Here is a 22,324-nt window from a genome sequence, read left to right as displayed (position 1 = left end):
GTATTTAAGAAAGTGGCTAGTGTATTTTGCCATTGTTTTTTGTTAAGAGCATTTGTCAGGTTACAAGATGACAAATTGAAAAATGCAAAGCATACTCTCGATATAACTGCCAAAACATTAGAGCGATCTTTTGGCGCAATGCCAGAAGGCTTACAAGCGAGCCAGTCTGTTACTAATCAGAACCAACTGGTGGGAGTCTTGTCCAGTGAACAGAGCTGAAGCAGAGTGAAGAAAAAAAGCTAAAAGAACAGTTTATAAAAAGTGAGAAAAATATTATTTAAAATAAAAGTGAGTAGGGAGCGTACACTGAAGGAAAGTTTGTTTAAAAATGTTTAGGATTTCTACAAACGGGGGGTCTTCTGTGATGTAATTCATACTCCCTGTCAAAAAGCAGCAGGGAGGAGACCTGATCAGAAGACGGGAAGAACGGAGGAGAGAAGGGGTGGAGTGGGGAGAAGAAAAGCCGTCCCCTCTTACACCACCTCAGCTCTTCAGCACTCAGTGTCAGCAGAAAACCTCTAATGTGATCAAGATGGAAGCTGTCCATGGACGTCTCACTGCTTCCCGGCTTTCTTTCTGCCTTTGGGGCTGCCAGGACTTGTACAGCAATCCAAGAGCGAGAATACTGACTGGAGCCTTGAAAATGGCCTGCACTGCTTCTGATTAAGGACCGGATTCTGAATGCGCTTGCAAAATATCATGTCTTTTGGACAGAGATAGATTCGTGTTTCACAGATTATGGAGGAATTGCTTCTGGTAAATGAATGAGAAGACAACCAGTGGGTCTCTCTGGATCACTTATAACAAACCTGACTTGTTGGAATATACATTCTGCCGGATAGGAAAATAATCCACATACTTGATTTTATTGTAAGATGATATGTCATGTTTAGAAAATGTACAAAAACTAAATGTTACTATTCAACTCCAATGTGTGTTGAAGTTTGGACATCATTTGCTGGCTTAATGGGCTCCTAGAATGTGTAATTGTTTTATTTTTAACTAAATCTATTTGTACTTCTACTAACTATTACAGTTTAATGCCAAGTATGGTAGATGAAGCTGACCATCCCCTGGTTTCTTTCCTAAAAAGGAACTTTTTGAAAAAGCACAATTTCTTATAATTTAATTTTTTAATATTTAAAACTTTTTAAGTCAGTTTTTCAGTGAGTTGCATACTGTATATACTGTGCTGTTAGACTGGTTGACATTTATAACGAAGCAGATGTTGAGCTTAAACAAAATATTGTAATATTCAGAACAATAAATGTAAAGTAAGATAAAATTACTTAGTTCGATCTGTTAGGTACCACAACACATTTTACTTAGTGTGCACTTAAGCTGACTCTCAGCTGCTGTTTTAGTTCCCTTTTATATGTCATTCCCTATTTTGTGGGTTTGTGATTTGACAATTACGTTAAGACCCTAAAAAGTGAATAAGGGAGATCAGCTTCAGAATCTTTTTTGTGAGGTTTATCCACTTAAAAATCTGAAAGCATAAACATATGTTCTGTCTCAGGGTGACTGACTGTAGTTGGCCAGCTTTAAAGTAAAATTCAGAATGACATTGCTTTGGAAATATATTAGTTTTCCTTGTTAGATTAACATAATGAGGCGTCTTGACATCTTATTGTGGTCCAGTTTATAAGTTCCCATGGCACTGGGTATGCAGAGTTGTTGCAATCCTCGAACTTTCACCCACTGCTTCCTGTTACAGTGAGAAGCAGGGCTTGATTTGTCATACTGTCATCTGGACATTCAGTTACTGTAAACTTATAACTAGTGAACACTTGATATTTGTAACTCCCATTTCTTTTCTCGATTTCAGCAGATCTGGTAGTCTAATTTAGACAGCAGCCCTATGGGATAATACTCGGCTTTCCATTATGCTTGTTGCTATTCGGAAAAGAAGTTGGGAAGAACATGTGACTCACCCATCAGGATTACAGTATAGCTTTGATGATCTGGATCTGGTGTGCTGTCATGGAGTAGACGGAGAGGGGTTTTGGGTGGGCTCTGGGGCTTTAAAACAGGGCCGGCGGACGAGGTGTGCCTCCATGCCAGAGGGCTGCCAGGTGCCTTCAGATGACCTGGGTCAGACGACTTTAGCTGAAGCATTTGCTGTTGACGATGTCGATGAATCGGGATGCTTTAGGCAAACTGAAAACAATGGAAAGCCTCTGGATTTCCAGGAGACAGTTCACGAGTTGGTGGGTGCTGGCCTTCCACAGAGGAATTCCAAATCAGCACATCTCCCAGCCACAAACGCTGGGATTTCTGGAGGCCCTTGTTGTTACTCAAACAGTACCATCTCCAGTGTTAACAGTTCTTTTGCAACTGATAATCAGAGTGTAAAAGCTCTTTACAGTAAAGTGGTAACTGGCATAGAAAGTAGCCAGGGTTATATATTCAGGGATGATGTTGTCTTTACAGGCCTTAAAGAACAACAATTCATCGCTATCTCTTCAAACAAGGGGCCTTCATTGTCTGAATCTGCTGGTGAGCAGATTGGCAAACTTCCAACCCATCAGCAGACAAAGGAGAGCCACATAGAGGGTTACAGCAGATCTCCTGAAATCTCTGAGGTCATACTGAACTGTTGCGCTGGCGCTGAACAGGAATCTCAAACCAACTGCCCAGATGTTGAAGAAATTATTTCCACCTCCGACCACGCTGGTACAAGTGGACTGCTTTTTGCACAGCAAAATTCTACTGATGCAGTGGAAGATGGGAGTGCACTGTCCTTGCCTAACAAGGAACCATTTTTATCTTCTATAGTAGATGAAGAATGTGACGAAGGATTTACTGACAGCCAGAACACTGTTTTTGTTCATCAGCTGGGTGGACTGAATGAGTTGGAAACAAAAAATGAAAATACAGGACTCAATCATTTAAGAAATGTTGTAGATGAGCAGAACTGTGCTGTGGTATTAGATCAAGCCAGTGATCGTGAAATTTCCAAGGGCATCCTGAACCTTCCTGTTGCTGCTGAACAGAAACTTCAAACCAACTACCCGGAGATTAAAGGGATTATTTCCATCTCTGACCAGGAAAGTGCAGGACGACCTGTTTTTGTCCTACAAAATTTGCCTGATAGAATGGACAGTGACAATACATTGTCAGTGCAACCTGTTGTGGCTTTTTCACTGGATGAACAATGTGACAAAAGATTTACTCAATGCCAGAGTCCCGTTTTTGCTCACAGGCTGGATGGATCGGATGACTCGGAAGCTTTAAATGAAAATGTAGGACACACCCATCACTCCATGAACGTTCACTTTGAGGAGGATTCTTATAACTGTGCAATGGCTTTAGATGAGAGTAATGATTGTGAAATGCTTAACCAGACACTAGTTGAGAAACATAATGTTGCAAAAACAGCTAGGAACTGGCCTCATACGCTGGGAAGTGCAGAACAAGGAGAGCCATTTGACACATTTCAGTCTAAAGTTAAAAATCAGTGTTTGGCAGTGATAGAAACTGTATCAGCTGAACACCAGAGGGTTGGAAATTCAGAAAGAGAATCCACACAGACGAGCACTATTTGTTGTGCAGATCAGCTTGTGAAAACTTCTTTAAGTCAGTCATTGGATAACCTGGTTGAGAGCTCCTTACCCAAAGAGTTGACTGCATGCAAGGATGCAGACATATCTCTGCCTATTGAAAATAACTATTCTAAACTTGTGACTATTCCAGAGATCCGCCTGATTGCGGCAGATGATGATACTTTGGTAAAAACTAGAAAGGAAACAGAAGCTAATATTACTGAAAACCAAGTCCATAACACCCTTCTAGATGATAAATACCACGCTACCGAGCAACATATGAAGCTTCCCGTCCTCTCTAAAGAGGTCAATGAGGGACTCCATGGCAACCAAACCTCTGGCTTGAGTGAGTCACCTTGCTCTGAGGTGGCAGATGGTTACTGGGAAAACCACAGCTTGGGAGGAAGAGTTTCTGCGATGGGGGAGTTGGGTGATGCCATATTCTCAGCTGTTTCCAGCGAGTCACAGCCATCCGGTTCAGATCTCAAAGGGACACATGAGGCTGGAGATCAGAAAGAGGACAGTGTGGTCAAGGTGCGGATGAGAAAGGTAAGTGCCATAAGAAACCTTACAATTAAGTTTTTTTCTGTTGTTGCGCAGTAATTGTGATCTGTCAAAATGAGCAGTTTCCTTAATGGGAATAAATGTCTGACAAATAATGTCCCACACTCTGGCAATGTGGTTTGGAAAACAATGACTTCACTCTCACATGCTTTCGGATCTCTGAGTGGGGGGGCTCTGTGAAATGTTTTACTTATCCTCCACCACTCATTGCAAAACAAGGTCCTATAAGGGCATGGAGGCTGTAATAGCAGAGGGAGTTGGGAGTTTAAGCAATCTACAAGGTGAAATGCTCAAACGGTTTTTCTTGAAGCAAACACTTATTGTTATCTTTTTTATGCACTTTGTTGCTGTACTCTCATGCAATACAATAACTTACATTTTGTTATTGTATTGCGTGAATTTTGATTCATTGGAGAAAAGGAATGATCATAGAACTTCTCAATCATTAGTGTTAGATTTACTCTTAATTATAGAAAGTGCAAGCCCCTTTAAGCATGCTATTTAACTAGCTCCAGATTGTAATATAACTGTGTATAATTTTGCATGTTCATCTCCTGCAGTTCAGCAGCCGCTGGAAAAAAGCATGCCTATCAAGAAAACCTTTTAAATGCAATACAACCCTGTCACTCAGAGTGCCTTGCAAGTTGCTTCCTCCTGTCACATCATAACCAAACTTCAGTGTCATTGGGAGTTAATTTTGAGGTGTGAAAGACCAACACAAATTAGCACATAATTGGGAATTGAAAGGAAAATGATATACTGAGTTGTACATTTCTTTCAAACCCTTTTAAATAAATACTGTGTATAACCACCTTTTGCTTAAAGTTTTTTGGTTATGGCTCTACCAGTCTTGCGAATCCAGAAACTTAAGCTTCAGCACATTCTTTTTTTTATTAAATGGTACAAACCAAATTGGCTGGAGAGCATCTATAAACATACATTTTCAAGTCTTGCCATTAACTTTTAACTGGATTTAGGTTTGTTATTTTACTGGCTAAATTTAATACATGAATATGCTTTGATATGAACCATTCTTACTGGAAGGTGAACATCTCAAGTCATGTGTAGTCTCTAATAGTTTTTCTTCAGGTCTGCTATTAGCCGCATCATTTTTTCAATCAACTCTGAATAGCTTGCACCCCCACTGAAGTAAGGCATCCCTGCTATACAGCACACGGAAATGTTCATGTATGTTCAATCAGGGCACCCTCATGCACACGTTTGGTGTTTCCAAAAGGCTTGTGGTCCACTCTAAACAAGACCTCTGATGACTTTTCTTCAACAATAGCTTTCTTCATCCCACTTTTACACAAAGCTCAGATTTGTGGATTTGTACATCTAATAGATATACTGTGAACAGATTGCCCCACTGAAGTTGTGAATGTTTGTTTCTATTTTTTTTTATGTTTGATGATGGACTAATCAGTGCTCTGAGATTTTCAAAGCTTGCTAGGTTTTTTTTTTTTACACTTCACAGTTTTATCCTTGTCATGTCTGTTCCTATTGTACTGCTTATTCAAACTTATTCTAACCAATTTCTTTCAGGGAATCAGACTTATTCCCTGAAAGAGATTGGTTAGAAATGGTATAGACAGGGCTTGTATTTCTATACCCAGGTTGAATAGAAATGCAAGCCAATTTTATTTTTTTAACACAGTAATGGACTACATTATGTCAGGTTATTACAGAAAGGTCTGTTGTTTTTAGTTCAGCAAAATATAAAAAGGTTCAAAGTTTTATGAACACTTTTACAAGGCAATATAGTAGTACTGAAGGTAGCCTATATGCTATATGTTCATGTTTTATACTTTGTTGAGGGTAGAAGTTCTTAGAATCCTTTAACGTCATCTTTGACGTTAAAAGATGACGACATCTTTTAACGTCATCTTAAAAGATGATGACGTTAATGATGACCTCTGCCTATTGAAGAGGTATGTCTTCAATAGGCATACCTATTGTCTATTTATTATCCAGAAGGGTGTTATGTATTCTTAATACATTAAGAATACATTTATTCTTAATGTATTTAAAGAAATGAGACAGCATGTTTACTCATTTTATATATTCCTTTTCGTCAAACCAGAGTTTAAAAGTTCAGGGTTGCATAGATTTGAAACAATTATATAACATAAAATTCATTCACCAGCTAGTAATAGCTTTTCTCTTCATAGTTAAAACATTTGCTTGCAAAAATTCTGCCAATTTACGCACAAAAATGATCTAAAGGCACAATAACAAGAGGAAATTAATAAAATAAAGTGTTTAGCCTAGAGCAGATGAAAGTCAGTGATTAATTTGCAAAAACACAAGAGACAAAAACCTTGAATCCCATTAAAAAAATTCTGTTTTCTGCAAACAATATCTCTTAGAGGCAGCAGGAAGATGGAAAAATCTCCTGTGCTTACTAATGATGAAGTCCCTAGCTGACCACATTGCAGGTTCCGCCTGTAAAATGAAGACATCTGGTTTGCAATATGGCTTGAGATTAAACTGATATTGGCTTTTGGTTCTGTGTTTATTTGTTTTAGCAACAAGGCCTGATCCTAGCCCCTGAGGGCCAAAAAGGCTCAACTGTCGTTTATCTCTGACCAGATGACTTGGAAAACATCCCTCTAAGTGCTCTGTCTTACTTAGGCTTTCTGTTTGCATTTAAAAATCTTTTTTGAAAAAAGAGACATGACAGAACAGGTAAACATCACAGCCTGCGATGCAGCTGTTTTTGCCCTGTTTGGTTTTTCTTAGTGCTGCAGTTTGGTGGTTGTTATTGCCATCGTGAGACAGATGCTTTTGTTCATTCACACAAGCCTTGTAAAGATGTCATTGTTTTACTACGGTACAATGTTTCATTGTGATACTTTGCCAAGGACACAGTAATGTGCGGCGCCTCGAGCTAGGAATGCTGCTCAATGCATCAGTGCGGTGCCATTTTGTGACCTGATTATTTGCTCCCTCTGCAAATCCCATAAAACCAGATTTTTTTATTTTATTTTAATTCATCACTGACAGAAAAATGAATTCATGCACAAGTCCTTATATGTTTACAAATGGCAGAGGGATCGAGCAGAGCTATAGCCAGGAACACATTAACATTACCCGCATTTCTTAGCCAATGAATGTTGTCATGCATACACACCCAGAATTGTATAGTTGATCTCAGAAAAGGGAGCCACAGTTACCATTTCAAGAGATGTTTTCAATTAAATGAATAAAGTTTAACTTTATCCCAAATAACCCAATGAGATTTGCCCTCAATGCCAGGAAACAGTCGCAACATGACAAGCAGCCCTGCAGCTGCAAGTTTAAATGCCCATGCAATCATAAGCTGTATGTGTGTGTCATAAGCTGTGTCTTGTTAAATATTCATTGGTGGGCCGCCAGGCTTGTAACGAGGTTTGTTCAGAACTATTAGGCCAGCCAATAAATTTCTCTGGGAAGTTTTTTTAAGACAACCTCTCTGGATATTTTCAGTTCCACACCCAGTGATATGATAAAAGATAAACAGAATGAAAACAAAATATATTGCTTCAAACACTCAGAGGGTTTCTACAATGCTTCATGTGACACTAGACTGTGGGGAAGTGGATGGCAGCACTGAACTATCTAGTACAGCTTGTCTTACTGAAGTCAAGCCACCTGAGGTCAGTGTGACACTTGTTATAAAAGTGTTTATTGGGATCCATTAAAGACTGGAGCTTAAAGAATGTTGTAGACTGTTAAAAGGTTTTTATCTATTTAAAGTGCTCTGAATCTTCCTAACTGATTGGTTTCTTTATTCAGCATGAACATGCCCGTTTGGACTCAATGGTGCTGCTGTTGATGAAACTGGACCAGCTGGACCAGGAAATTGAAAACGCACTCAGCGCCACCTCCTCTATGGACAGCACCCCTACTCTTCACCGCCGTCATCACGTGGTGTGTCTCCATGCTAAATGTTCTTTAACTGTTTTAAACTCAACAGTTTTAAACTCTTGTGTTATCAGCGATAATACAAATGTGTTATAGTGTATCTGTGAGTTTGTAAACTATACAAATGACTTCTTATCATGGGATTTTTACCCTCTTCCGTTCCATTTGTGCAGACTACCGATCATGGATCTACACCAGCAACTTCACTAACACTCCCACCTCTACATGCAACTGGCACTTTCTCATCAGGATCTACAAAATCTCATGGAGCCAAGCCTAAAAGTGAGGTAAGTCATGGCGGAGACACTTTTTTCAATTATTTGCTAATATCATAGCAACATAAATTAGTGTTAGGTAAAAGTGACCATGATTTCTTTGCTTTTCAACATTTTTCATTGGTCATACTTGGTAAAGAGACTTGGCCTTTCCCTCTATCTCTGCAAGATAATTAGAACAATGTTTGCATAAGTCTAATAATACCTTAATGACTTTGGTCATATGCAGAAATGAAGGTTAGAGTTAGGGTTAGTCTTATTTTCTTTCAAGCATAAAAACAGAAAAAGTAGCAAAATACATAACTTTTTCGTTCCAAGCAAAAATCTGAACAATATGGTAAGAATTTGTACTCAGCAACCCTGACTTGTAAAACCAGCTTTTAACATCTACATGTCTTTTTTCCTACCGGTTTTTCTATCTCAACAGTCTCAAGTTTATTGCAGTCTGTTGCAGTCTGCAATAGACCCTATATCTCTAACAAGATATAGGGTTACCCTATATTTACTTCCATCCAACTTCCCATTAACCATGTCCCTACTAATGGAAAAAGGGAAAACGCTTTTCCACAGCCTAATGCTGCGACCACCATGTTTCATTGTGAGGATAGTATGTTCAGGTTGATTGGTTTCTTTAGTTTTTCTTTATATGTTGCCAAAAATGATCATTTTTGGTGTCATTTGACCACAGTACATTCTTCCACATGTTTGTTGAGGCACATAAAACCCAATTTGGCAAACTAATGGCACTGTGTACTGGAAGTCATTTTAATATCTCAAGTTAAGATTTCTGATGCAACTTAGATTAAAACTCCATCTGGATATTTTCATGATTTTAGAAAAAAATTACTTTGCCCTGCTTAAAAGTTACTACTTTGTTTTATTCTTTCAAGTTAGACACCATAACATTTTGTGTGCTGCATTCACTTGTTAAAAACAAAATGCTACACTGTTTAGACCACTTTCTTTCTTCACTGAACCTTGAAGCAGATGAGCTACAGCAGCAGAAGACCACTCTGCGTCTCACTTCTGTCAACTAAGAACAGAGAATTGAGGCTACAGCTTCCACAGAATCACCAAAATTAGACAAGAATAGATTAAAAAATGCTGCACAGGTGAATGAAACTCAAGTATGTCAAGTATTATATTCAGATGGCAGTCAGAATTTTGCATATTTTATATAATTACCAAGAATTCATTGTGTGCTACATCAGCAATTCAGATTGGTGGATTTTGTGTAGTGGTGTGGAGAATATTTTCTTGGATCACTTAGTCGCTTAATAATGAGCACCGTTTAAACACTGCAGCCTCCCTCAGTGACCACAGTGCACCCATCTTCTGGGGGCTACTTCCACCAGGGTAATGAACAATTTCAGAAAAGTCAAATAATCTCAAACATGTTTCTTGATTATGTCAAAGAGTTCACTGTACACCAATGACCTCCACAGTCACCAGATCTCAATCAAACAAAGCACCTTTGGAATGTTGCAGAGTGGAAGATATCCATCATGGAAGGGCAGCCGACAAAACTGCAGCAACTATCATATCAATGTGGTCCAGGAATGTTCCTGCACACTGTTGAATGGAAACAGTTGTGAAGGCAACAGGGGGTCTAACCCCTAAAATGAGTTTCTCAGTTGTAAGGATCTCTCTTTGCTCTTAGGAGTTAGCCAAGCAGACGCTAAGACTTCATAATTAGCTGGTTGCAAAGATCTATCCCTTTTCACCCCAACAAAGGGGTCAGAAGGGGAGTCTGAAAGGTGAAAAGCCAGGGCAGGGGGACACGCTTCAAGTGAGACACGTCTTTATGCTCCTTGTTTGCTCATTTTACAATTTATCAACATTCTGTTCAAGAAGGTCTGCGAACATGGACTTTAGCTAGTCTGTGCTTTTATCTCACCATAAGATAAAATGGAGAAAAACCATAACAGGGAAATAGAATGTATCTGTGCTAAAAGCAGGGATTTGTTTACCAGAATTCCTTGGCTTTAATGACATTCCTGAATTATCTGTTGGAGTATCACATTGACATTGTTTTTTCTTATTGCACATCATTAGTTATTATATGAACAGTGGATGATGCACAGTGTATTGGTCTGCAACCAGCTCCTGCAACTGTATTCATTCGGCCTGTAACCTTAGGAAACTCGCTAAGCTTGCATGAACAGTGCTTTCACTGCACCTAATGGGAAACTTTTTACAGCACTGGCCCCTTGGGGGACATGATTAAAGCCAAAATGTTTAAGACTTTCTGAAGGATATTCACAGTAGTTAATACTTTCAGAATGATGCCGAGTACCAAAAACCAGTGATGCATACTTAAACATTTTAGCTAGACAATACAAATCTTTTAAATGAGGTAAACATGAGACAGATGTGGGTCAAGAAGAATCACAGTTGAGGTTAAAATCTCATTTCAGCTGCTTGAATGTTAAGTTTTACAAGATTATACACTGACTTTAAAAAGACATCATCTATAATTAGCACAAATATTCAGAGGCATAAGGATCCCGACTAGGAAAAACACTACTTTGTTCTGAATAGAAGGCAAGGCATATACCCCGCACTTAGAATGTCACATTTTACTCAAGGTTTACTAGAGGTGACTAACTTTTGTTTTCTTTTGACATGGGTTTAATCTTATGTTGCAATGCTAAATAAACTATTCTAAAGAGCATAAATTGGGTGACTTAATTGTTGACACTCTCCAGGAGTAGCGAATACCTATGGATACAAGTGTTTGAAATCCAAATCTGAACTGATTGTTGAACTTTTTAAATAAAATGGCAGTGCAAAAAAAATTCATATAGTAAAATTTAACATGCCCTGGTGTTCTTAATCTTTTGTCCTTCTGTTTTCCCACCTTTACTATGTTTTGTTTTGAGCAAGACCTTTTTCTAAAACTTATGCACATAACTTTATTAAAAAAAACATATATCCTAAATAACTACCCTATGTGCTTAAATTAATTTAAACTGTATCAAATATCAACATTCATTAGAGTGCAAATGAGCAATAGGCACTTGTTTACCTTAATAAGTCAATAAAATCTTGCCTCATGGATGGATTACTACTTTGTCAGTAGTAATTTATCAACTTGCAATTTAAACCTTGATCCTGTGCTTACCTTGAGAAGGATGATTACACTGCTGTAGTGGTGTAATCATCCTATAAAGGTGAAACTATAGTGAAAACTATTCAACTGCAATTGAGTTTCAGATACTTTCAGATATCAACATTTTTATTTCATCTTTAGTTATTTACTGCAAATTTTTAGATTTATATTTTTTCTATTGCAGACATCACTTTTTGGTTTTGCACTGTTTTTAATTTTAACTGATTTTGTATTTTTTATTTTATTTTTTATATTTTTCCTCTTACATAAGAGGAAAACACCCTGTTGTAATATTCTGAATCAATACATAAAAAAGGAATGGAAGGATTGACTATAAAAGTATAAAAAGATTATGCAATGACACATTTTTCAAGCAGTGAGTAGGCAAAGGTCTAAGACCTACAAATGAATGAGATATGAAAACAGAAAGAAGGTTCTAGAAATACTTGAAAGTAACAATATTTTGTGCATATACTTTAATCTAAAAAGACTTGTGAGGACTCTGAAATGAAAATAATCTATTGGAATTACTCCTAATCAGGGTGAATTGAGAAGGAAAATATTCTCAGATATCCACTGTTTACTCCATACTTCCTGCTGTGGAAATCCACAGGGTCAAATCAAAAGTCAATGTTCTTTGAGGCAAGTTTCTGTGGTTGAAAGACAGCTTTGTACTAGATGTAAGTAGACGTTTTCCACTCTGACAATTCAAAGCAATTACTTTACACACAATACAATCTTTTTTATTAATGCCTTTTATTTTAAAATTATTGTGTCATGGGTATATACGGTTTATTGTTTTTGGTACTAGAAATATCTCTACAAATTTACACAAGATAATTTCATATAATTTACGTAATTACAAAAATGGATATTCATGTAGACTGTATTAGGTTGGTGCACCTCATAAAATAGATGGCATGATAAAAGAACAATATGTGGAAATATTTACTCAACATCTCAACATACAGTATATGAGCCACGAAGTTAAAGCTTGGGGACAAATGGATTTTCCAAATGGACAATTTTCTGTGCCAGTTCTGCTGGAGGTTTCTAATATTAAAGGGGAGTTTTCCTTTTTAGCTGCTTGACTTTGAAGCTGTCTGTATGATTGCCTTGAGATGACATTTGTTGACAATTATCTCTACATAAACTGAATTGAAAATAATTAAATTAAAAAATGACTTGCTAAAGCAAAATTAGTCGTACAATAAAGTATGAAGTAGAACATTTGATTTTTAACAGGATTTTTTTTTCCTGCAGAAGAGTTGAGTGTGTCTTTGTTTGTACTTTGATATTTATGTTCACGTAGGCTGTGTCTGGTGAAATGCAAAGCATTCCTATCATCTTCTGTTGGGATGTGTAAGCGATGGTTGGTATTTGTGTTCCAGTGTCACTCTCCTAACACATAGTGGAACATTGTGGTGTGATAGTACAAAGCATTCTCTTCTTGGCCTTTGCAAAGGTGAAGTGGTGGCACATTTGATGAGTGGCCATTTAAATAGCAATAACATTATCTGTAAGTTATTGCTATGAAGAAGCCACTGAGATCACAACACTGTACATATGGCTTCCAGCTAGCCTAGCTGCAGGCTATTGTTAGCCTCCGACAGGTGGTTGTTGATTTTGTGTCTGACATGGGGCTAACATCTAGCGGATGTTGTGTCACAGCAGGTGTTTTTCCGGAACAACTATTTTTTGCCCAAGCTGTTTTTCTTGGCAGTATTTTGTGTAGCAGATGTGGTTTCGCTCCTGTTTTGCTAGCATTGTGTTGCTACTTTTAATTTAAAATGCATTTCGTTTTTGACTGTTCTTAGAGCTTATTTCAATTTCGATAATCTAATTATTTTTCCAAAAGTGTAAATTGAAGATCTAAATGTATTGGAAGCATTTGTTGCCCACCTCTATTTTCAGCGTTCTGCTCAGGATGTATCAAGCTGCAGAGTCGGGTGGAGATTGCCGACCCCTGACCACCTTCCTCTGAATGTTACAGTCGGAAACAACACATCAGTCACCTTTAGCACCAGTCATTCCCACCAGCAAAGCTTACGAGCCAGAATCCTCCAGAACCCGAGGAGCTGCTGAACAAAGCACATAGCTGCGTGTTAAATTTAGCACGGGGGTGTTTCTACGTGTCATGCATGTGTTGACGGGGAAGGTGCTGCTCTGTACCAGCCTTCATCCCCTCAATCTTCTGTAAACATGCTGTAACAGGGCAACCTTTGACCCTATTCCTCTGATGGGAATAGAGATTATAATACAGGCTATAGATATATGTATATAGAAATTATTGCATTCTATGAACATTTTCACATTTTGTCACCTTTTTCCACAAGCATCGATGGGCAATATTGACATTTTGGGTTAACCCATCTACCGTAACTGGTGCTCAGACGTTATGGAAGGAAAATAACACTTTTTTTCTTTCTTTTTTCTCTTTTAAGAAAACTTTGATATTTATATGTATTTTTCTCCTTACTCTGATGCTCCTGAGCAACACTTACTGCAACTACTTGCCTTCAGAAGTCAGCTAATTAGTGAACAGAGTCAGAGTGTGTACTGTACAATGTAATCTTGGTATAAGTTCAGCTGTTCTGGGAAAGCCTCGGAAAATTGTTGGACACGACAAAGAGGGGACATTAGAGACCAAGAAACCCAGCAGACAGGACAGGGATAAAGTTGTAAAAAAAAGTTAAAAGCAGGCCTAAGTTACAAAACAATATATTTGTACCCCTCATACTGTCTATCTGAAAATGCAAAGTGTGTGGAACAACTGTACCTTATACCAAGAAGTATAAGGTACATAAACATCTAAACTAAGAGGGAACAAAGAGAGCATTAATCAAGGTTTATCTATTATTAGTCAATTAGTGGAGTTTTGATCAATTTATTAAAACCATCATAACTTATCTTGGTTTTAAGATGGCTTTTTATTTTAAACTTTATAAGCGGATGGTGTTGAATCCTTTTTTAATCAGTTAAGACTTAAATGACTAAAATTAGTAAATATTATAAAATGAAAAATGAGTATGCTTCCATCATAAATTGACTGGACTACTGTATTGAGCAGTGTTGTTGTAGCCACATTTCCTTGACATGCGAACTGTAAGTCCAAAACGCAGCTGCTCGACTTCTAACCGGAGCACATAAAACATAATCACATCACACCTGTTTTGGGCTTCCTGCACGGGCTTCCTGTTGTTTTGAGGATACATTTTAAAATTTGAATAGGTGAGGACCACAGATCCTCTTAAGCTGGGTTTACAGTTGACACACTGAACAGAGCGTGAGGGGGTGCACGCCAAACATGCCGTTCTTGCCCCTGGTCATTGTCCTTGCTTGCTGTAATAGCATGGACAGGCAAGCTGGTCAGATTTGATGCAACCTCATCAAATCGGAGGCAAAAATGGAGTTCACAAATTAAAAATAAATGCTCTCCATCCATTCTGACTGAACTTAAGGCATTTTCCAAAGAAGAATGGATAGAATTGTTAGTTTGTAGATTACCAAACATGCAAAGGCTTCACCTAAAGACAATGGCAACTACAGTAAAATCGAACCAACATGGTACTGACTACAGGTTTGAGAGCACAATTGTGCAGAAATTCATGCTTTCTCATAAAATGCAATAAAATCTGTGGTTGTAACATGACAATGTAAAAAGCTTGAGAAGTATAAACACTTGCAAGCCACTGCATCAGTTTTTTTTTCTTTCAGAGGACACTTACTTCAGAGATATTTTTATTACACAGTGAGAAACAGATTAAATTCCCTGTCAGAAGGTTACGTATGAAATTAGCTCTTTATCTGTCTGCTCATGGCAGACAATAGTTTTGCTGTGGTTTGCGTGCTAAGGTCACTCTCAGACCTCTGCTCTGTCCTTCCTCCGTGTTCCGCTCTGGCAGCCATGCAGTCCCCAAACATCCTTCATCCAAACCACACCTTCCCAATGTCCAAGTCAGATAAAAGCCCTGGGATTTTGCTACTTTCACTGCCCTTTATTTATCTTCTCATTTGCTTCTGCATTCCTGCTCTTAGTCAATAGTCAACACAGACTGCAACAGGCATAATCATGTTTGCCTACATTCCACCCACACATTTGGCTTAAAGGCCGCTAGAATGAGTCAGTGAGCTATGAATCCAACGACCATTCAGTCCAACAAGTTCTGGCGGTAGGGGTTCTGGCCATGGCCACGTTTCTAGCTGCATTGTGTTGTGTCATTGTCCCCAAGGTCACTTCGCTGCTGAGTGCAGCTGTAGTAAGGATACAAACACAGGCCTGTTGTGGTTTACAGTAAGAGGATCAGAAAAAAAAGAGAAAGGCTTATGTTTGGAACAGGATGTTGAAAATGAACTTATCCTCAACTCCCACAAGGAAATCTTGTTTTTCCTGTCAATTTGGCTTTATATCGGTGCATCAAGAGAGAACAAGACATGAAAGAAACATATGCAGAGTTTGGAGGTTTCTTTATTTTATCATTGATGATTATCAAACACTACATCTAAAAGAAAGCACCTCACATAGTCAAAACATGCCCACACCATCCACATGTGTGAGCCTGACCCAGTTCGCATATCCAACTTTTTGTCTAAACAGATTCGTATGTTGATGCCCTTAATTCTTTTTTGACTGAGTGAACCTTTAGTTATTGCACCTTTTCACCAAAGTCAAATAGCTCAGAAATTGCTGTGTTCACCCTGCTCTCATTATCCCTCTTAATTAAATTAAGGGTCGATATCAAATCAACATAACCTCAAGTACCATTTAATATTTCTCTATAGATTTCTTTCTTTTTTTTATTAAAACAGCATTTATGAGCACTCATGGTGTTAGAAGCTAGTACATTTGCCTTGTAAAAAGGCGCATCTGTTGCATGATGAAGACAAGCGGTACAGCAATAGTTGCAGGATGACGGTACATGTTGACTGTAAATCTTAAGGATGACTAGAAGATTCAAGCATCTGGAAACAGCCCCGCAGCACGCTGATAATGAAGAGTCATAAATCAGAGAACAACAAACTGAATGCACTCAGACACAAGTGCACAGGAATGCACAATAAACCACGGCGCAATTAACAGGGACGCTTGTTTGCCCGTGTGGTTCAAGGTTCCGAGTGAGATTCTTAGCTGGAGTGTGTTTTCAAGTGATTTCATTGTGTTTTCCTTCAACTTACATTACCTCACTGATGATTCATGTTAGTGAAGATTATTGTCTTTTCCCCTGATTTTTTAAAAGACCATTTCGAAGGAATGTCGTAAATTTGTTCAGGCGATTGTATCATGTAAGGTAGTAAGCATTCAAGCCCTTGCTAACCTAATTGACACTGCATCTAAAGTGCTTGGCTTAGTCAGTGTTTTAAAAGTCTGACCCAGGATGTCTCCGACTGGTCCTTCTGCGAAGGAAGTTGTGACAGTGTAATCTCTCTTGTTAACCCACTCTGTGCTTTCCCCAAAATGTCAGAAGCAATTCCACAAGCCAGCATAGTTGATGCAGTTGGGAATTTGCGCTTATTCTCATTAACTTTGTCCCGTAAGCCCAAAAATCTTTTACGTGTTGAGGAGAAACTGATGTGTTCTTTGTTTCTTGTTTAGTTTCTTGATGCAATGTATATATCATGCATAACACAATGTGATGCATGCATTTAAAGGCTTCCCCTTTAAAAAGGAAGCCATTGCTTCCCTTTTTAAATTACAAACTAACTGTAAAATACTATTTTTCTATAAGAACTAATAGCAGTTTTTGTTGGCCATGTCTTGTGCCTTAAGGTCACAGTTCTTGTCTAATCCAGTAATTGATTTTTAAGACCAGGCAAGAGTCCATTTATGTTAATGAAGACCAGTTTTAAGACCCTCAAGATCCTGCCTGAAACAAGAAGCCCCATCAATTAGCTTACTTGTGTAAATATCTGTGAAAATGGGTGTCAATGTTTGAATTTTAACCTGTCCCACTTTCATTCTGCTGAGATGGAGACCATAACTCTACTCTGGAGTTTGAGTTACATGTGTCCAATTGACAGTATCACTGAGGGCCAACTCTGTGCTCAATATAAATATTGACCTTCTTATACAACTAAAAAGCCTTTACAATTCCTTGCAAAAGTACTCATGCACCTTGAACTCCTTTTAAATTGATTTTGCACAACAACCAAACACTTTTTTTATATACTATTTTACAAACTACACCAATGCTGTGTATAACTGTGAATTAGACAGCAATTGATACATGCTTTTCAAAATGCAGATAATAATCTGAAAAGTGTGCCCCAAAGGAAAATCTGTTCTATTCTTTTCTATCTATTCTATTCAGTCTAAATCAAAACCTAAATCCAATTGAGAATTAAGTGTGGCATAGACTAATATTCACAGGTTCACCCCATCCAATCTGTCTGGGTCTCAGCAAAGAAGAATGGAACATGTGTTTTAGTCTATAGGTCTACAAAGCGGGCAAAGACAAAATATTGTTCTTCAAAGTTCAGGCTTGCAATTTATTGCACTTGGAAGAATGGTGGAGTAAACCAAAACCTCCAGATATGCACAAAGTATTTGTAAAGCATTTATTAGTTTGTTTCTACTTTACAAGAGCTCAATACTTTCTGGTTTTGAATCACATAAGATCCCAGTAAATGAGCTTATGTTGGTAATTTGTATGAGACAAAATGTGAAAAAAGTTTATAGAAAAAGAAATGCTATTGCAAAGTACTTGTGCTTTTGATCTCGTAATGGCTTTGTAAATTTTGTTCGCTGTTTTGGTTTGTTCTAACTGTTAAATTGAACATCTGAGCACTAATTTGCCTTTACTGCAGGAAACTTTCTAGAATGTCATTACACCAACTCATTGTGTCATTTATTCACTTCCCCTAGATATAAAATAATTGTGGCATATGAAACCTATTTAATTGTGGAATGTCATCGAAAAGCATTTGGGGTCAACCTTTCAACAAAAAAGCTAACATCTGACCTTATCACAATTTCTTACGTTTTGTAATTCTAATCTGACAGAGTATAGAGAAAATGAATTTCTTTGAAGATGCACTGCAACACATTCTTGCTGTTAATAATAAATAAGTAAATTCCAGGTAGCATCTCCAGTGGTTTTTGTGGCAGTGAACATGCAATCCTTCCCTGATCACACACAGTTATCTTAAGATGTTGAGTGACTGTTAGCCATATGGATCAATTTAGCTATTTGCGCTAAGTGGTGGAGAAAAGGTTTGGGTTAGCTTAAGACTCATAATCCCCAGCTAGCACAGACCATGGGTGGTCACACACACACACACACACGCACGCACACGCCTCCAAGCTCCAGAGGTGGAACAGGCGATAAGAGGCTAACGGAGGGAAAGAAACTAGCTTATTGGATTGCTTGGATTTGTGTATGAGCCACATGCCAGTGATTACTTATCACATTTATAGAGGCACAAACAAAATATACTGTGTTGGGGTAAATCAAAATTGCATCTGTCTGCAAGGCAAAGTGTTAAGTATCAAGGCATTTTTTTTTCAAAACAAAGAAAAAACTTTTATAAAATTCTGCCATGTTAGTGTTTTACAGATCTTTAAAGATATGCTATAAACCATTTTAAGGTTTTTAAATAAACCTATTAAGGATTTTATGTTTGAACCTGGAAGAAATGCTTTCAGATGTAGATGCAAAGACACAATTTCTGAAGTACATGTACCATAGCAAAACAATTCGTGTGAAAATTGGTTTCACTAAACTGCAGACTGCGGTCGGGGAAACAATAACCATATGGCATATAACTGTGCAGGCTCACAGACCTTTCTAGACACATATGTAAGGGAAACAAATACCACACCACCAAACCAGGTCACTTCCATGAAATTAGTGGCAGTAAACGAGACAGCTGAAGTGGCTCTGCTAGCCCCAGTGAACACTTGACACTTGCCTGGACAATCCCACGCAGTGAGAACCTGCCAGGAGCAGAGGGCAGGCACACATTGAGAATGGGTGGTGCAACAAAACCACATGCTTGTAAAAGAGAAACCATCATCTTTGTTTACTCTAATTTAAAAAGTTCATTACATTAAACTGTGTCCTTGTTTTCAGTTGTCCTGATTAAGGGATGATTTACATCCACCCAAGTTTGTTGCACTTCAGACTATTACATAGATTTGGGATGTTGCAACACAGTGCATTTTGGTGCATAAATAAATATTAATAATAATAATAAATTATGCTTTTGAATCTAAATTAAGATCTTGGGATATGCTACAGATTTGAAAACACAAAACTAATCATGCGTTTTCGTCATGATCCCAGTGTTTTTGTCAACACTGGGCTCATGTGTTCCCATGATCCCAATGGGATCCCAAAAGGATCATGGGAACACATGGGACACTAGCTTTAACCACAGCTAGTCCACTGTGGTTAAAGTGGACTAGCAGCCACTTTAACCATATGGCTGCTAGTCATAAATTTATGTTTACTCCCAAAAAGTATGTGAATAGTATCAATTAGGTTTTTTGGCAGTAAAATGAAATGTTTTAAATTCTGTACAGTTTAACCATTCCTTCATTCATTCAATGTCTTTTTGTTTGCACCAAATCTCATGAATGATATCTAGAATACCAATACAACAACTTACACAAGTATTTAAACAAAACATGCATGTATTTTGTACATGTATTTTGTTGTTTCAGTCTCTAAAGAGTAACAGAGACATCACAAGCTTATATCAACGGGTTCCACGCAAAATGAACGGCTACCTGTAACGAACTGTAGTTTGAATTACGAGTGATCGTCCTCCATTAGTTTACAAACAGTCACTGTCTGTGTTTTTTTTAACTTTTGAACATTCCCAGACAGCTCAATTTGTTCTTTTTGTAAGCTAGAGAAAAATGTAGCAGCTTTCTATCAGTCTCTTGAACAGCAGTGTGTCGCAATACGTTGGGGAGGGCCAGCACTGGTACTATGTGCTCCATACACCTAGAATGTGGGGGAGTGTTTCCTACATTTTGCACATGGATGGAAATGTGGACATTGTCAGTGTATTACAGGAATTCTTTTTAATAGCTCCAATCTCTTGTAGAGGAGTGTAGATTAAAACAGGTCAGGGTGCGGAGCTCAGCCAAAGCCCCGGAGGTCAAATGTCATGGGCAAGAAAGACCTTTGCATTCCATGTGACTGCTGCTCTCCACTCACACTCAAACGCACACATACGCACACACATGCACCCTCAAACACTTATCCTTACTCTCCACTCGCTGTTAACGCAGTAGTATTTCCTAAAATCCACAACAACTCCAAAGAAGGACATATTAAGTTCACTGCATAATGAAAATCTACTATTCTGTGATTTTTATCTATGATGTTTCCCCTACGTGAGAGTTGAAACAACACTGACTCATGAAAGAAGTGTTCATATTGCTCAGACTTTTAATGATGTGATATTTGTTCAGAGGTCTCTAGTGAGTTTATTATCTGCTTTGATCATTTATTAAACATGTGCACGTCAGAAAACTATGCTGACTTATTTCTGGGACCGTAGAGTCTCTGGAGTTTCTCTGAGTGTAATCCCAGTGTACTAGTGCAGCCCTGTGACTTTCTATTAATACTGTATGTTTAGGTGAGTGTGTGGTAAATCTTTATTAAACTTTTTGGTGCAAGGAGTTTCTATAGATGTGTTTTGTTTCACCACCACAATACATATCTGCTGATAAACTCGGTTTATCAGCCAATCACTGCAATGAAGTGCAGCGATTTGTATGAACATTAAAACATTCTGAAAATTCTAGAAACCATATCTCAACTATGTTCTTTTTTCTGATCTTTTTTTTCCCCTCCCAGGGCCTCTCCATTCCTTCTGGGAAGAAAAAAGCAGGTAAGTCATTTCTAATCTTAAAATGTGAAGTTTGTTTATAATCTGTGGTTTGCTACCTGAGAATCTGAAATCTTCTGATTTGATCAGCACCTTTTTCTTCTAACCTGTTTGTCGTTTCTATGAAGCTTAAGAAAACACTTTGCTACTTATCAGTTGTGGTCACGTGAGAAGGTTTTAAAGAATTTTCTAATAGATAACCTTCTCTGTGTTCAAAACTTGAGGGCAAAGAGGACTGAGAGCACAAGGAGACAACGTTTAGCTGCAGACACTGGATGCAAGATGTAGATAAGGTCCCAGTCTCGTCTTCTTAACCATCCTTTGCCTTTTGACGATAAAAGCCAGACTAGACGTCGAGCCTGATGCACTTTTGAACCATTCTCTCATTCACCTTTTGTCCTCATTTTTTAGTTCACCTTCACCAGTTTTTTAAAGTATTCCACCAACTAGTAGTAAAGATATAAATAAATACTACATAACTTGCAAAGATATGCAAGGTACTGGAATGTGTTTGATATTATTTTATGTGTTAGACCAAAACAAAGTAGGGAGTTGTTATGAAGTGAAAGGGACAGAATTTAAGAACTTGTACGTATATTAATTATCATTTAGTTCCCCAAGTCAAAAGTCAACATTGTAGAACCACAATTTGTAGCAATAGAGATGTGTTTCTCACCACTCTTTGGCAAAAAAAAAAAGATAAAACTCAGTCAAACTGACTGGACACTGTATGTGAACAGCAATTTTCAGGTATTACACAAATTCAGAACTGGACATAGGTCTGGACTTTGACTGCACCCTTCCAATCATGATTATGTTTTTATCTAAACTGTTGTGACTCTGGTTGCATGTTCAGGGTCAATGTCCTGCAGGACAATTGTTTTATAGTCTCAAGTGTTTTGCTGCCTCTAAAAGTCTTTCCTCTCTGATTTACCTGAATTTCATAACATCTATTGTTCCAATACCCCCAAACAGCTTCTCAATCTCTACCCTTCTTCCACAGTGGACAAATTTGTAGAGCATATGAATAAATAAACAAATAATAAAAAATAAAAAAAAAATCCCCCACCTGAGCTACAGCT

General features: G+C 37.9%; 1 protein-coding gene across 1 annotated transcript in view; it reads left to right on the top strand.

Moving 5' to 3' along the window:
* Nucleotides 1–501: 501 nt before the first annotated feature.
* Nucleotides 502–22,324, top strand: part of LOC102223739 (rho GTPase-activating protein 7-like) — a 78,824-nt gene continuing 57,001 nt past the window's right edge. Inside the window, exons 1-4 of the mRNA XM_023333310.1 lie at nucleotides 502–4,094; nucleotides 7,887–8,021; nucleotides 8,189–8,302; nucleotides 21,212–21,245. Coding sequence (XP_023189078.1) covers nucleotides 1,887–4,094; nucleotides 7,887–8,021; nucleotides 8,189–8,302; nucleotides 21,212–21,245 — 2,491 coding nt within the window. The 5' untranslated portion in view covers nucleotides 502–1,886. The remainder of the gene's footprint in view (nucleotides 4,095–7,886; nucleotides 8,022–8,188; nucleotides 8,303–21,211; nucleotides 21,246–22,324) is intronic.

The sequence above is a fragment of the Xiphophorus maculatus genome, chromosome 5, assembly GCF_002775205.1.
Source record: "Xiphophorus maculatus strain JP 163 A chromosome 5, X_maculatus-5.0-male, whole genome shotgun sequence".
Lineage (NCBI taxonomy): Eukaryota > Metazoa > Chordata > Actinopteri > Cyprinodontiformes > Poeciliidae > Xiphophorus > Xiphophorus maculatus.
Note: the sequence above shows the minus strand (reverse complement) of the source record. Positions and strands in the feature narration are given on the sequence as shown.